The 15468-nt window shown below is 39.5% G+C and overlaps 1 protein-coding gene across 1 annotated transcript in view; it reads right to left on the bottom strand.

Moving 5' to 3' along the window:
• Positions 1 to 599: 599 nt before the first annotated feature.
• DSG3 (desmoglein 3) overlaps positions 600 to 15468 on the bottom strand; it is a 32356-nt gene continuing 17487 nt past the window's right edge. Inside the window, exons 9-16 of the mRNA XM_020902014.2 lie at positions 14741 to 15012; positions 13812 to 13951; positions 11777 to 12004; positions 10426 to 10683; positions 7233 to 7372; positions 6861 to 6924; positions 4935 to 5182; positions 600 to 3276 (exon numbers count right to left, since the gene is read on the bottom strand). Of these exons, the coding sequence (XP_020757673.2) occupies positions 2656 to 3276; positions 4935 to 5182; positions 6861 to 6924; positions 7233 to 7372; positions 10426 to 10683; positions 11777 to 12004; positions 13812 to 13951; positions 14741 to 15012 (1971 nt within the window). The 3' untranslated portion in view covers positions 600 to 2655. The remainder of the gene's footprint in view (positions 3277 to 4934; positions 5183 to 6860; positions 6925 to 7232; positions 7373 to 10425; positions 10684 to 11776; positions 12005 to 13811; positions 13952 to 14740; positions 15013 to 15468) is intronic.

The following is a 15468-nucleotide window of genomic DNA, read 5'->3' as shown; positions in this document are numbered from 1 at the left end:
CCGTGGACTGTAACCTGCCAAGCTCCTCTGTCCGTGGGATTTTCCAGGTGAGATTACTGGAGTGGGTTGCCATTTCCTTTTCCAGGGATCTTCCCAACCCGGGGATCAAACCTGTGTCTCCTGCTTGGCAGGCAGATCCTTTGCCACTGAGCCACCTCACACATTTACGGGCAGACAGACTCACTGCAAGGGCTGATGGCTGTCACCAATGTCATCTTACATTTTTGTCATCATGTTAGGCTAGAAACCTTACCTTCTCCTCCACCTTTTCTCTCTTGAGTCTTCATAGGGTGTCAACATTTTCGCCTGAGAGACCATTCCAAATTACCCAATAGATCATAAATGAGTTAAATCATCCAGTTAATAAAAATCTGCCCTGACCTCATCCAACATCTATTTCCACCTGAAGAAGAGATCCCAAGTCCCCATGTACTTCCTGTTGGGGAGGATTCAGAAAAAGTGTCAGCTTTAAAAAAAAAAAGGGAAAAATACTGATAAAAATACACATGCAATCACTTTCTTACATCATATTTCTTAACAGTTATTAACTGCAGAGAGTAGTTCAGTTTTTGCTAAATGGTTAAGGAAGAACTCATAAATTTGTTGCCAAACAGTTTTATTATAACAATGTTACCACTCTATAAGTTTTAATATATACTGTTTAAAATTTATAATACATCAAGTAACAAGATAGTTTTTAAAGAGTTTTTCTGCTTAAAACATTTTTTATTTTTAGTGAAAAAATACAGATACATTTTTGCTTTGAATTTAATTTTACATGGCAGATTAAAATTACAGGTCCTCTTAGATAAGAGTGATCTACTTTTCTTTCAAAACTTCTCTAATTTCACTTTCCCCCTTATTTGACTTTACTACTGTGGCATAGTTTCCTCTGCAGTTTGGCAGTGCAGCAAAATTCTCATTTCATGAGTTGGATTTTAAGAGGAAATATTAGAATACCTTGAGGATCCTGAGAACACTTCTGAACTTGGAACAAGGGTTATTCTGATTATTAGTCTAATTCTCACCCATAAACAGAGTCACAAGTCAACTCTGTGTGTTCTAGACCCCAGAGCAAGCTTCTGTTGAGAATAGGCCCCAGAGGTAATAGCCAGGCAACTTCCTCAGGAACTGCAAGACTGCTCCAAAGGGTCTAGTTCCTCTCGCCTCAAGTGGGCACCCTGCAGACCTTGTTGCTATAGCAACCTTGTCTTGGAGGAAGAGATTGCCTGTGCTTCTTGGGCTTCCTGGTAGTCAGGACACCAGGGAGAGGGAAGAATTCTAGATGTAAGGACATTTTAGGGGGTCTCTTCCCCACCAGGAATCCTCAGGAGTGCCCCCTTCTGGGTTAAAACACAAACACTTTATACTTTGTCTTTCATCTGAAAACAAATATAGATTTGAAATATGGCAAAAACCAGAAAAGAGTATTTTATATACAATTAGAGATAATAGAGCCAAACAGTGACCTTGTAGAGACTCGGCTAAGACAATAATGTTAATGAGAGGTAGGGTGCTGTCTATGGGCTAAAGGATGAGGACCTTGAATTATCAGAAATGATTTGAAGAACTACATTGTCATCAGGGTAACACACGTGAAATGACATATTCTAAGCCATCACTAACCTAACATGGTTTTACTCAAGGATTAAATTGTGGTAGCAGCTTCATTTAAAAGGAGTGAGGCTTAATAAAATTAAGTTACTCATAATCTCTTTCTATATCCCTTTTTGACCTGAAACACGGCATATAATACACATTCACAAATTTCACTATGTGTTACTCTAGTCAGAGGCCTCTTTTCCTTGTGAGACAAGCCGTATTTTGTATTCCTAGGAAGTCTATAGACATTGTTAACATGATAAATATCACTACACGTCATATGTAAGTTATATCTACCTCCTAACATTTAAAAAATAGAGAGTAATTTTCAAAGACTATTAACACAGGATTGCTGTTATTGAGAAGTGTAGGGAGGGGCTTAATGTAAAATATTTTCTTTAGGTAGATCCTTTCAAGGTGATTTAAAAAAACACAAAAATATTTACACCATACTGAACTTTCCTAAATTTCCTATGATACTTCTATTTCAAAACTGTCTTATTGTGAGAGTATGAGGAATATAGATGCAGCAGATTTAATGTGTAAACCAGTACCCTTAGCTTGAGCAAAAGATGTCCCTAGGGTCTCCCAACACCAAGAAGATGGCAGAAGTTTAAATGCAACTATTTTCTTTTTCCCAAGCAGTTCAAAATGCTTTAGCAAAGACTTTATGATTCTTACATCATTACTAATGATGTAAGCAAAGGTGAAAAATTCAAGAACTGGGGGTCTTGACTCCAAGTCCTTAATCCACTAAAACACACTGCATTTGAAGTTTAAAAATTATTAGGAAAATTTCCCACTGAATATGATCTTAAGATATTTCGGAAAACATTTAAGATCTACTAGGACTTGAATTTGAGAAGTAAGAGTGACCACACATCCAGTGTGGGGACATAAACTAGACAATTTAGACTGTAATCATGACCAGTTTATGAAAGAGTAGCAAATAAGTGCCAAATCAGACCAATACTGTGAGATTTGCTGTGCTATTTTGAATAATTTGGTTCAAGTATCTGTATTTGGCCAGTATGTAATTCCAGTTCACTCTGCTTATATCAGACGGGAACAAGGATCTTCTGTAAAGATCTTACTGCCTGATCCTCGTAGCTCTGTAGGACCATGTAGGTTGCCAGTAATACTAGGAATCGGACAAATCACTCTTTCCGTCACTATCACATTTTGCGTGAGAAGTGGATCAAAAACAGCAGCGGGAGGTTGCACAAGGGAACCAGAAGAAGCTGAGTAAGTCTCCGTTACCAGATAGCTACCATGCTGCAAAGGGTCAGCGATGGGAACGGCGGGCTGGAGGACAGAGCTGGAAGCAGACAGTGCAGATGCTCCCTGGCTGCCTGACAAAGTCTGGTACCTAACAGACTCTGACTGCTGGACTTGAACGTGTTGGCCACAGGCGTCAACCCTAGAACTGCTGTCTTTGGCATGCAGCTGAGAGCTTTTGGTTTCATCATCCATCCCGAGGCTTATCTCGGCCAGCTTTTTAAATTTGGGGCCAAGTGAGTCCAAGAAGCTCTCGTCAAAATCGTCAGCAATAAAACTGCAACAACCCAGGGAGCCGACGGGAGAACTGGGGGCATCGATTCCTTCATTATCATAGATCAGCAAGCAGTCATTTGCTTCCTGGCCATCGTCTTCGTCTGCACAGGCAAATGCTTTCTAAAGGTGGAGAGAAGAGGAGAAAATGAACTATAAGAGACACTCGGGGGAAGGATGTGATACCTTTCGTAGAACTCAACATTTGATCGTGACTATGTGATTGAGGTAATCCATCGAAGTCATGTACGGATGTGAGAGTTGGACAGTAAGGAAGGCTGAGCAGCCAAAGAATTGATGCTTTTGAATTGCAGTGCTGGAGAAGACTCTTGAGAGTCCCTTGCACAGCAAGGAGATCAAACCAGTCAATCCTAAAGGAAATCAACCCTGGATATTCACTGGAAGGGCTGATGCTGTGCTCTTTGACCACATGATGCAAAAACCAACTCACTGGAAAAAACTCTGATGCTGGGAAAGATTGAGGGCAGGAGAAGGGGGCGACAGAGGATGAGATGGTTGGATGGCATCACTGACTCAATGGACATGAGTTTGAGCAAAATCAGGGAGATAGTGATGGACAGGGAAGCCTGGCGTGCTGCAATTCACGGGGTCCCAAAGAGTCAAATACGACTTATCGGCTGAACAGCAACAACAACAATAGAAGTGAGGGCATACTCCATACCAGCAATCTTGTTACAGAAGTTATCTGTGTTTGGAGAATGATGCAATTGACATTCGTTCCAACTTGAGTCTGTTGTAGGCTCATATTTGAACTCTTGAGTTTTAAGACTTGCATTGACATGGACTTAGCCATACAGAGCAAATGTGTACGGAGCCTGGAGGTTATTTGCTGGGCCCTCTGTGAGGGTCCCTGTGTGTGTTTGGGTCATTGTGTGGGGCAGGGTGCAGGCATCCTCACCATCTGAGGCAGCTCTCACCAGCCTGGGGCCTTGACCCAGACACCGTAACCCTCGTGAGAGTCTGATCCCTACCTGGGAGTCTGATCCTTCCTGTCAGTCTGTCCTCAAACACTGTGTCAGCCTTCATCTGCGTGGCCACCAGGCCAAATGCCATCACTTAGGGCTCTGATAGCGCAGCTGTAGGTGAGATCCGTTCTGGTGATGCACCAACCAGGAGGCAAGCTACCTGCCTCTCAATGTCCTCTCTGTCCTTGCATCCCTGTCCCTTTTTTTTTTTTTTAACTTTTATTTATTTAAAAAAAATTTTTTTTCATTTATTTTTATTAGTTGGAGGCTAATTACTTTACAAGTCCCTTTGTAGATTCTCTGCTTCCTGACACTTCACCTCATCTTGGACCACATCCTTGTTTCCCCTTTTATGTTTGGGTCATTAATGTTTCTTCAACATTTTTGGACATGGACTCCTTGACAATGTGAAGAATACTATAACCCTCTTGGAAAAATGTATGCTGATGTATTCTGACATACTTCATGGTACAGGAAATGAGAAATAACTGCTTTGTATGTCTAAAGAGGATGCCGCTGATCGAAAAGCAAAGGGTTTTGCTTCCTCCCAGTGGGAGGAAGGAGGTGCCATATTCTCTCATTTTGTGTCTACCCATCCCTTCTTTCTTTTGACTAGTAGCTGGATTTTGGCAGCCACCTTAGGTTATCCTTGTTATTTTAACAGGAGCCTTTACCTCTTTTTTCTTGTCTTACCAAGCTGCAAAAGAACCAAACTGTGCAACTGAAGTACAGTCAGGTAGAAAGATCTCTAATGTAAACAAGATAACAAAGCCACAGCGTTTTCCACCAGATTACCTGAGAAAAGTAGGAGTCCAGGAATTTCATGTTTATTGCCCCTTCCCCAAAGTCCTTGTTGGTTCCTCCCGTGGAATGCCTTGTTCTCATCGTCCCGGACTGCCCCACGGAAAAGTTGCTCAGACCAGTGGTTGCTGCGAACCCCGCGGCTCCCCCAGATCCTGCAGCTGCTCCAAGCTTGGTGGTCAGTTCCATTCCCGACGCTCCTTCTACCACCGTCCCTCCAGCATATGTATTCGTACAAACTTCTAAAAACAGGGGAGAAAGTGCTGTGACATCTCATGCTGTGATTTGTTTTGTTTTGGTTTTTACTGATCTTTGATATCTGAGAGCACCTGCCGAGTAAAGCCAGCTTGTGGGAGAAAATATGGTTTTATGACTCAAGGTGAGAACACCCCACAGTCTGTAATGTGAGAGTAACAGGGGAGGTGAGGGGGTAACAGAGGGTATTAACAGATGAAATAGCTCTGAAAACTTACCAATTAAAAAAATAAAATTTCCAGTGACAACAGCCAGAAATGGAAAAGTATGAATGAAATATTCAGTGCACAGCCATAGAAAGCTGCTAATGCGATGCTTGTTTTCAAGAAAAAAGAAGTTGTAATTTAGCTGTCATATTGGCTCAATATGGAAACCAAAGAGGAAACATACATAATGTAATCATGCAAATTAGCAAATGCTAATTAGGTGTCTTAATGCCTAATGAAAATTTAATGAGCTGTGACTATTCTGCCTGTTACCTTTACAATGCGTTTTCATGGAAAGCTATTTTTCCTAGAGAATTCAAAATATTGTTTTTGTGATGTAATTGTATGGGAGAAGCAAATAAGGATTAAGGTAACTGATAAAGACAGATATATTTTGGGGGCGATCTTATGTAGATGTTTCAGGCTGGACATTTAAAAACAATTTATTGCTAAGCATGAAATTAAGAACAGTTTGAATATTAGGCATTAGATCTTATTGTTCTATAGGCTTCCCAGGTAGTGCTAGTGATAAGGAATGTGCCTGCCAATGCAGGAGACATGGGGGATCTGGGTTCGACTGAAGCAACTTAGCATGCTTGGTGTTCTAGTTTATACCTTAGTGTGGCACTGAGATAAGATGAATGAAATAGTCGTTTGGTAAACTACAGAAATAAATAATTTCACCTATATGACAACACAAGCGATCCTTGTCCCATTATGATTAAATATATTATTGTTGTTGTTTAGTTGCTCGGTTGTGTCCAATTCTTTTGCAATCCCGTGGACTGTAGCCCACTAGGCTCCTCTGTCCATAGGATTTTCCAGGCAAGAATACTGAGTGGGTTGTCATTTCCTTCTGTAGGGGATCTTCCTGACCCAGGGATCAAACCCTCAACTCCTGCATTGGCAAGCGGATTCTTTACCACAGAGCCACCAGGGAAGCCCATGATTAAATACAGGAATTGGTTATTTGAATTGAAATCAGGTTCCTGTTCTGGGGAAGAAAGAAGGGCAGCAAGATCTAGGATAGGCACACATGACACTTTAACTGCAAATATTACCAGTGTTAACAGGCAGAGTTGGATGGTGGGTTCATAGTGTGTTTTATATTTTCCTTTACATTTTTCTATATATGTAAAATCCTTAACTTATTAAAAAATTAGTAATCAACTATCAGAGAGCTATACTTCAGTTTACTGAAGTTTGGGGAAGTATAACAAATCTTCTGCCAGTAAAAATGGTGACATCAGTAGACAATGAACTTACTGAAGTCAGAACTAGGTCACAAAATTGACTGCTATACTAACAGTAAACCAATTCACTGAAACCCTGTTTCAGTGGTAACATCTCTCAGTATGTGCACAAATTATTAAGAAAAGAATTTAGAACATTTCTTAGTTTTTAATATTTCTTATTTAACCCATTGTTCCTTTCAAAAATAAATTTGATGTTCACTTACCAGAATTTTCCATGAAATCAACTCCATTGGCAGTTATAGGTGGCACACAGATATTTGTGATTTCCTACAAACAATATGCAAAAAATATATTTGAAAATTAACCAGATTTCACCAATATATGTGAAATATGCTCCCTTTTAAATGGGGACATTACAAGAATTTCAAATTCTTGCAGGAGTAACCATTTTTATGATTTGACATCTGAAGAGCTAAGATCTTAAAAGGCTCCATTCACTTCAGCACTGACTCTCATAGGTCTTTGATGGTCAGGAGTCTTATTTTTTATACCCCATTACCCCCTTTTCTATCTAGTATGTAAATCGAATTTGCTCTGTATGAGTGAAGTAAATGTTTTACAAAGTGGATCATCACCTTGTCTTCAGGTTGGGCACCTTCGATTCCCCATGGGTGAATTGTTCCTTCTGAACCATCCGGCACTGGGACAAATCCACCGGTCACTCCCCCAATAGGACCTGCCCCACAGTCACAGGTCAGAAGCAGGAGGAGGGCCACTAGAATGAAGGAAAATAAAATATCAGAACATTTGAATCACTTGGAAATGATTTGACAGGGCAATTGTTGGAAACATTACAAAGAAATACAGTAGCTTTAATGCTTATGGAAAATCTAATAGAAAGCAAAATTAATTTCTACAAGGTAAAATTTGATTAAGTGTACTAAAATTTCACATAATTATGAAACTGAAGGAGACAGATCAGATTATTCTTGTGACCCATATATTTTCTTAAAAGAGGCACTGTTCGATGAATGATAAAAGTGGTCATTCATTTCCTCAATTATTTTCTATAATATGCTTTTATTATTATTGCTTTTATTTGTACATATTTCAGCTCAGTGTATGATGTTGGGTGAATACACACCTGAATAGTCAAGATTTTAGGTGGGCATTATAATGATATGGTAATCTGGTAAACAGCTGTTTATAGAACAGCCATTAACCTGCAGACTCCCTCTGCAACTGGTGATCTAATATCATTACACTCTTAATGGTGACTTAGGAATCCTTAGCTTGGAGGGGCCTTCCTGCCTGGGTAATTATCATTCTTTCTGTGCAGATAGGTCACATCTTGGCAATAAAGATTAGCATCATTCTCAGGCTAATAGGCCAAGAGAGAAATGAAACACTTCCCAGGCGGGGTGGTCGATGACCGCACCTCCACCTCTGCCCTGCATGCTGGATGTTCATGTCCGATTGAGTTCGTGTCTGATTCTTGTGATCCCATGGACTGTAGCCTGCTAGGCTTCTCTGTCCATGGGATTCTCCAGGCGAGTATACTGGAGTGGGTTGCCATTTCCTTCTCTAGAGAATCTTCCCATCCCAGGAATCTAACTTGGGTCTCCTGCATTGCAGGCAGATTCTTTACTGAGCTATGAGGGAAGTCCTGCCCTGAGGAAGGAAGGCACTAAATCCTAGTTTGAATTCTTTCACTTGCTGGCAGCTTAGTGAGGGGTTTGAGTATATAGTCGCTGGAGTCAGTCTTCTAGGGTTTGAATTTTGGCTTCACCATTCACCAGCTGAACAAATTACATCATCTTTTCTTGCCTCCATTAACTATCCAAAGAATGGGAGAATATATAGTATCATAGATTATTGTGAGGATTATGAGTTAATGGAGATAAAGGATGGTACTGAGTGCCGTGAGGACTCCACAGTATTGTTTGAATGAGCTACATCAGTTATACAAATTAGGTCAGTTACATATATATATATATATATATGTAAATATTTGATGAAAAATTAGGCCAAGTATATAAAATAAAATAAGTTGGACAAAGCATACTTTCTCAGAATTTACCATAATGTTCATATAGTGATACTTCTAAAGGCTTTCTTTATTGCCATTCTCAATTCTATGACTTAAGTAAATGTATGGGAAGGGTTGAATATTTTAAGTGGGCAAATTAGTTTTGAAAACTGATGAATATATATATATGTACGGTCAGTATTTTTAGATGAGTATAACAGTCTTTTAGAAATCTTGTTGATCATTGTATGTACAATATGTATTCGATTTTTATATACGCATCCAGAGAAAGTTTTTCAAAGTGTTGATTGTGTTTCCACAGAAACATGTTTATGTTCTGTCCACCAAATTCAAGATATGACCTTTTGAAAATGGTAGGATCACATGAAGCAAATATGACTGTGGGAATAACACTGTATATTTTCTCTGACTGCCATCCTGAGCCACAATCCCAAATGCACAGTAGTCTAGAGGATATATCTGTACCTCAAAATTCAACATTACAAAATCAGATTTATGATTGCTATCCTACATGTCTGCACTTTCTCTGATATTGTCAATTTCACTTAATGGTTTCAGTAGCAACTGAATTTAGTGGTTCATCTGGACTTTTCATCCATCCATTCTATCCATTAGTCTCCAGATCTTCTCCATTTACTCCAACCGTGCCTCCCATACCTATTCGTTCCTTTCCAGTCTTATGTTGTGACTTGAAACCTGGCCTCCACCATCCCATGGGAGCTATAATATTACAATAACCTCCTAACTGTTCTTCCCTTTTTAATTTGCAGTACACACTGCTGTCAGTGTTATCTTTCTAAAATACAAATAAGATCATGTTGGTCCTTTATTCAGATATTCTCAGCAACTTTCCCTCTTGGAATGGAACTTATGTCCCTGGGTATGGTCCAGTGTCTCCTAGTTTATAGTCTATGGGAACTTGAATAGAATTTGTATCTTACTATTGTGTGAAAACGGTATAAATCTTAATTATGTTGAATTGGTTCATAGTGCTTTTCAGGTCTACTCTATCCTTCTACATTTCTGTACATTCTGTTAGGATTTGAGAGTTTGATATTGCGACTCTAAAAATCTTCATTTACCTACTTAAAAAATAATTGTCATATGTAGTGGAACTGTAAATAACTTTGCATTTTCCAACTCTCTCCTGTAAATGTGTTATCATACTTTCATAATTTAAAAATATAAAAAAGAAAGAGAAAAAAATACATGTATGTAAATTCCCTAAATGTGTTCAGTAAACTTCATCATACTAAGTTTGAGCCTTAAAGGAGTGTATTTTCAGATGAAAAGCTGTTTTGAGGAAATTCTGGATTAAGCAACAACTTCTCAGAGTGTAATATATTTATCTGCATTGTAAAGCTCAAAGCTTATACTGTCTTAGAATTTTTCCTAAATTTTTTCGGTCAGAACTCTTAGAATTTCATGAGACTTGTAGAGGGAAAAGACATTTTAGAAAGTGCTGCGATCCTGGGTAAAGTCATTATTTTGACTGTGAACATCACAGGCAGTGTGTAGACTATCCATGCTTTTTCGCCTTTCTTTGGTTCTCTGGTGATGGTTTCTGTATGTCTGACATACACGACTTGCTCTGCTGTGTTATAAATATAGATTGTTGGCAAGTCACGTGTTAACTTGAAACATTTCTGGTTCTTCCTGAGAATGTCAGCGCGCCCCCCGCCCCCACGTCACCCCGTGAGCTCTGCCTCTAAGACAACTGCGGAGATGCTTTGTCCACCCACATGCTACCATCCCGGTGAGTGCCCTGGGATACTCACACAGAAGCAGCAGAAGCCCGAGGAACAGCAGGCCGATGGCGGCAGCCCCCATCCTCCCAGACTCCTCTCCAGTTCTGCTGCCAGGGACTTTGGTCGGATACACACTTCGGCAGACGTCCCTGTAGTCACACTGACAGACTTCCAGGGTCAAGCTCTCTGGTGCCTCGCACCGCCGGCCCTCACTGTCGGTGACCACGACCGAGATTCTGTACACTCCGGGAGAGACTGGCTGCGGGGCTGTGAGGTGTGCGGACGTAGCTGTAGGGGAACCGGCAAACACATCAGCAGTAGGACAAGGTGTCTTTGGCTCTTAAAACTACCTGTTGTTTTGGGTGAACAGGGCCACAGTTGACACATCACTGTCACAAATAGTAGGGGGAAACTGGAGAAGTTATGAGGGCTGTTGGGGTTCAGTTGGGTATACATTATTTCAGAAAAGAGCAAGAGATAGATGGGGTCATTTACAAAGGACTTGAAGTGGCCTGATGGTCACTTTTGTTGTTTTTTAGTTGCTAGGTCATGTCCAACTCTTTTGCAACAGAGGAGCCTGGCCAGAGGAGCCTGGCGGCCTCCAGTTCATGGGATTTCCCAAGCAAGAATACTGGAGTAGGCTACCATTTACTTCTCCAGGGGATCTTCCCGACCCAGGGATTGAACCTGCGTCTCCTACTTGGCAGGCAGGCTCTTTACCACTGAGCCACCTGGGAAGCCCAGCTGGTCACTGTGCAATCCAAAAAGAGAGAAGATTCTTATTATGTCTAATGGCTTTTTCTATGAGACTCCTGGAAAACATAGGAAATGTGAAATTAGCATGATAAAAGTTAGGAGAAAAGTAAGGATGGATTAATTCTTGCCCATTGGCTAATGACTTTGAGAACTTCAGCCTACCATGCTTTCAAGATTCCTGACTAGTGACAGACTAGGGGCAGCCTTGAGCAGGCTGACCCCTCCAGTACTTCATGTCTGCTGACAGCCTGGCTAGTTAGGAAAAGTTTATGTATTTAGAAATCTAAACAGCTCAGCAGTAAAATAGGTGCCTGGCTGTAATCTTTTCATGATTTATTTATTTTTGGTATACTGAGGAGATACAGATAAAAAATTGAAAATATAAACATATCCAATTAGGGTCCACATGAGAAAAACAGAAAATTTTAAATAGTGCTAATATCTTATATTGTTCCTTTTCTGAAGACAGAGGAAATTCATGAGGATAGGGCATCATCTTCATTGCAAAGAATTTTTAAAATTACTCTTGGAAAGGACCTGCTCCCAAATGGACTCTCTCTTAACTTTCTGGAAACATAAAGAAGCAGCAGTTGTCATTTGCAGAAGCAGCTTTACAATTACTCACCATCTGTTTCTGCGATACTCCACGCAACTGGAAGTTTTACGCTTTGCTCTTCCACCGAAAATTGGTAGGGGCCAGCATATTTATCCTTTTCCAGTGGTAAAGCTCTGACAACCACGGAAGGTGACGAACTACAGACTTCTTCCTTGTCCAGGGCAATTGTTGGACAATTTTCATTAAAATCAGGTACTTGGACATATATGGTGCCTGTAGAAGTTTTACCGGTGTTTTCTATAAGAATAACATTTTAGAGTTAGAGAACTATACAGAGCAAGTTGTGCAAAATAAAGAAACAAATAAATAAGCCCTTAAAATTTCTCTCACATGCATGGACTTCTCTGGTGGCACAGTGGATAAAAATCCACCTGCCGGCACAGGGGACATGGGTTTGATCCCTGGTCCGGGAAGACACCACATGCTGTGGAGTAACTAAGCCCATGCACCTCAACTACTAAGCCTGTGCTTTAGTGTCTGTGAGTTGCAACTACTGAGCCCACATGCTACAACTACTGACGCTGAGAGCCTGTGCTCCACAACAAGGGAAGCCACCACAATGAAAATCCTGTGCACCACAACTAGAGAGTAGCCCCCACTTGCTGCAACTAGAGAAGGCCTGAATACAGCAAAGAAGACCCAGTGCAACAAGAAATAAATAAGTATTAGAGAAAAATTATCTCACATGCACCAGATTAGAGTATGTGCTCATGAAATTGTGTCTGTTATTCCTACAAATAAAAAGATGTCACCCAATTTCTGTACCTTGTTAAAAGGAAATCTGATTATCAGTGTGGCTACTGTCTTTAATTAGTAGCTTCTTGTTGTTCGGTCACTGAGTCATGTCTGACTCTTTGTGACCCCATGGACTGTAGCCCTCCAGTATCCTCCATCCATGGCATTCTCTGGGCAAGAATACTGGAGTGGGTTACCATTTCCTTCTCCAGGGGATCTTCCCAACCCACAGATGGAATCCTGCATTAGCAGGTGGATTCTTTGACCTCTGAGCCACCTTAATTAGTAGCATCAGCTATTAATTCAGTGTGATTGGAACCAAGACCTTTAAGGTGATAAATTCACTGATTATGAATGAAATCAACATAAAAATAAAAGTTTTCTTAAATATATTCTACTGCACGAGCCCAGACTATGTGGAAGATTTTTGCTTTTAAAGCTTGAGCCAAAGTATTTGGAATAAACTATGATTTATTTTTATTACCCAAGATATAAGATCTCTCAGTGGTGAGATTAAGAATTATTTCTGTTGTGTCCCTTAGTGCTTTTTTCTGTTTTTCCAGATAATATGATTTTTTATTTTATTTTTATGTTTGCTGAAATTGCCTTGCATATAAATTAATTTTACACTTAGAGAAGCACATAGTCAATGTGCTTTGACCAGGTGCTTCATTTAGAAGATTTTTCAGAAGATTTTTACTGTTCCATGATATAAGCATATAGGTCTCTATAAGTAACTCACTTTGTGTGTAAGTAACTCACAAAGGCACCTCACATTTGAGCTGAGCTTCCCTGATAGGCTTCCTATATCAATCTTTGTCCACTTTCTCAAATCAAGAAATTCTTGCTCCAACCACAGCAAACAATAGGACTAAACCCAGAATTCACTGGTGCAACGAACTCCAGTGAGAAGCTAGGATGCCTAGATTTAGCCACCTCAGACTTAACACCCAAGGCCCCTAAGGTAACTAACTTTATCTAGTTAATTCTTTATCTAGTTAATATCTAGTTAAAGGTTCTTCCCTAGTGTCTCAGTGGTAAAGAATCTGCCTGCAATGCAGGAGATGTGGGTTCAGTCCCTGGGTCAGGAAGATCCCTTGGAGAAGGCAATGGCAACTCACTCTAGGATTCTTGCCTGGGAAATCTCATGGACAGAGGAACCTGGTGGGCTACAGTTCATGGGGTTGCAAAGAGTTGGACACAACTGAAGTGACTTAGCACATATACATGCAGTGATAAAGGTAATATGTTAGTAATCAAAAGCATCTATTCATAAAGAAATGCCAATTTGAATAATATTTTTTCTTACCATCTATGGCCAGAACCTCAGCTGTGATTGTCTTGTTAATTATGAAAGTAACATCTCGTTCAATGTTTTTGACAAATTTGATTTCAGCAGTTTTTGAATCAATCATTAGCAAACCACCATCATTACGTCCCAAGACATATCTGTTTTGTAACAGAAAACAGTAAGTTTTTTTCCAAACATGGGATGATACCTATTTAATGAAAATGACTTATATTTAATGTATTTTCATAAGACTCAGAAACATGCTTTTTAAAAAGCAGCAGAAAATTAGCATATTAGCCTAGACAAGGAGTATTTCATAAGCCTTAAGAATATGTTAGCCTGGTTTTTAAATTTTCTGCTCTGCTCAGTAAAATAACTGTGTCCTTGTTCTTTATACTATAGTGGCAACTTTTTATGGTGCTTTACTATTTTAGGCACCATTCTTTGTATGTACTGTTCTATGTCTGACTACACCACGATCTTCTGGTGAAATTCTACTCTTCTTTAAGGCTCAACTGAAAGTTTCCATGAAACTTTTTCTTGATCTCACTAGACAGGCTGTCATTCTTCATTTCCACTTCCACTTATGTTTATGCTACCTTAGCTCATAGCACATCTCTTCTTGAGTTATATAGGTCCTTGAGTTGGTTACCACTGTATCTCTTTATATTATTGGCATGGAGTAGTTTAGATATTATTTTGCAATAGTTTATAAATTAAAACTAGTCAAGGTAAACAGCAAGGTCCTACTGTCCAGCCCTGGGAATTATATTCAATATGCTGTGATAAACTGAAATGGAGAAGAATATGAAAAAGATTATATCTGTATAACTTAGTCACTTTACTATACATCAGAAATGAACACAACATTGTAAACCAATACACTTCAATAAAATTAAAAGAAATTTCATCAAGGAATAAAGAGATATTAAAAAAATTATTCTTACCTGACAAATAAAGCAGCTTCACCAGTGTCTTCATCAATGGCTTGATAGGTTCCCAGGATGTAATTGATCAACTGGCTTCTTCTTATGCCTTTTTGGACAATAAATGTCTTGGAAGAAGGACGGAATGTAATTCCTTCCCTCACATTTATTACTTGAACTATGAGTGGGGTTGACTGGACTCGATATTGAGAGATTACGGATTGGTGAAATTCAGCTTTGTTTTTGACGGCAATACCAAGTTGCATGCTTTGTACTTGTTCATAATCTAGAGACTAGAGTAAAAATAAAAATAGAAAGAAAGAGGTGTCACAAAAATATGATCAGGTAAGAGGACCAGAGAACTCTATGTTATGTGCTATGAACGACTCCTTTATTTCTAGGCATGAATCCTTTATTTCTATACAGCAAAACGGTTTCACAGATGAATGTAATGCTCTGATGAGGGTCCTTCAGAATTCTTCGTTCATGAAACCTCAGTTTGGTGACTGATACTTAAGAAGCACAGTTATCTCTTTTAAGACTAACAAAACACCTTTATAATTTCTTTAGGCTGTGTGATGCAGTGGAAAGAATTCCAAATTTGTTGTTGTTGCTTGGTTTGAATCCTGGTTCTGCTACTTAATAGCTGTGTGACTCAGGGCACAATATTTAATATCTCTGATCCTCAACTATTTACTTCTGAAAAAGAAAAAAAACCTCTCACCTCATCAGATTGTTGTAAGGACTGA

Source organism: Odocoileus virginianus, chromosome 22 (assembly GCF_023699985.2).
Source record: "Odocoileus virginianus isolate 20LAN1187 ecotype Illinois chromosome 22, Ovbor_1.2, whole genome shotgun sequence".
NCBI lineage: Eukaryota > Metazoa > Chordata > Mammalia > Artiodactyla > Cervidae > Odocoileus > Odocoileus virginianus.
Note: the sequence above shows the minus strand (reverse complement) of the source record. Positions and strands in the feature narration are given on the sequence as shown.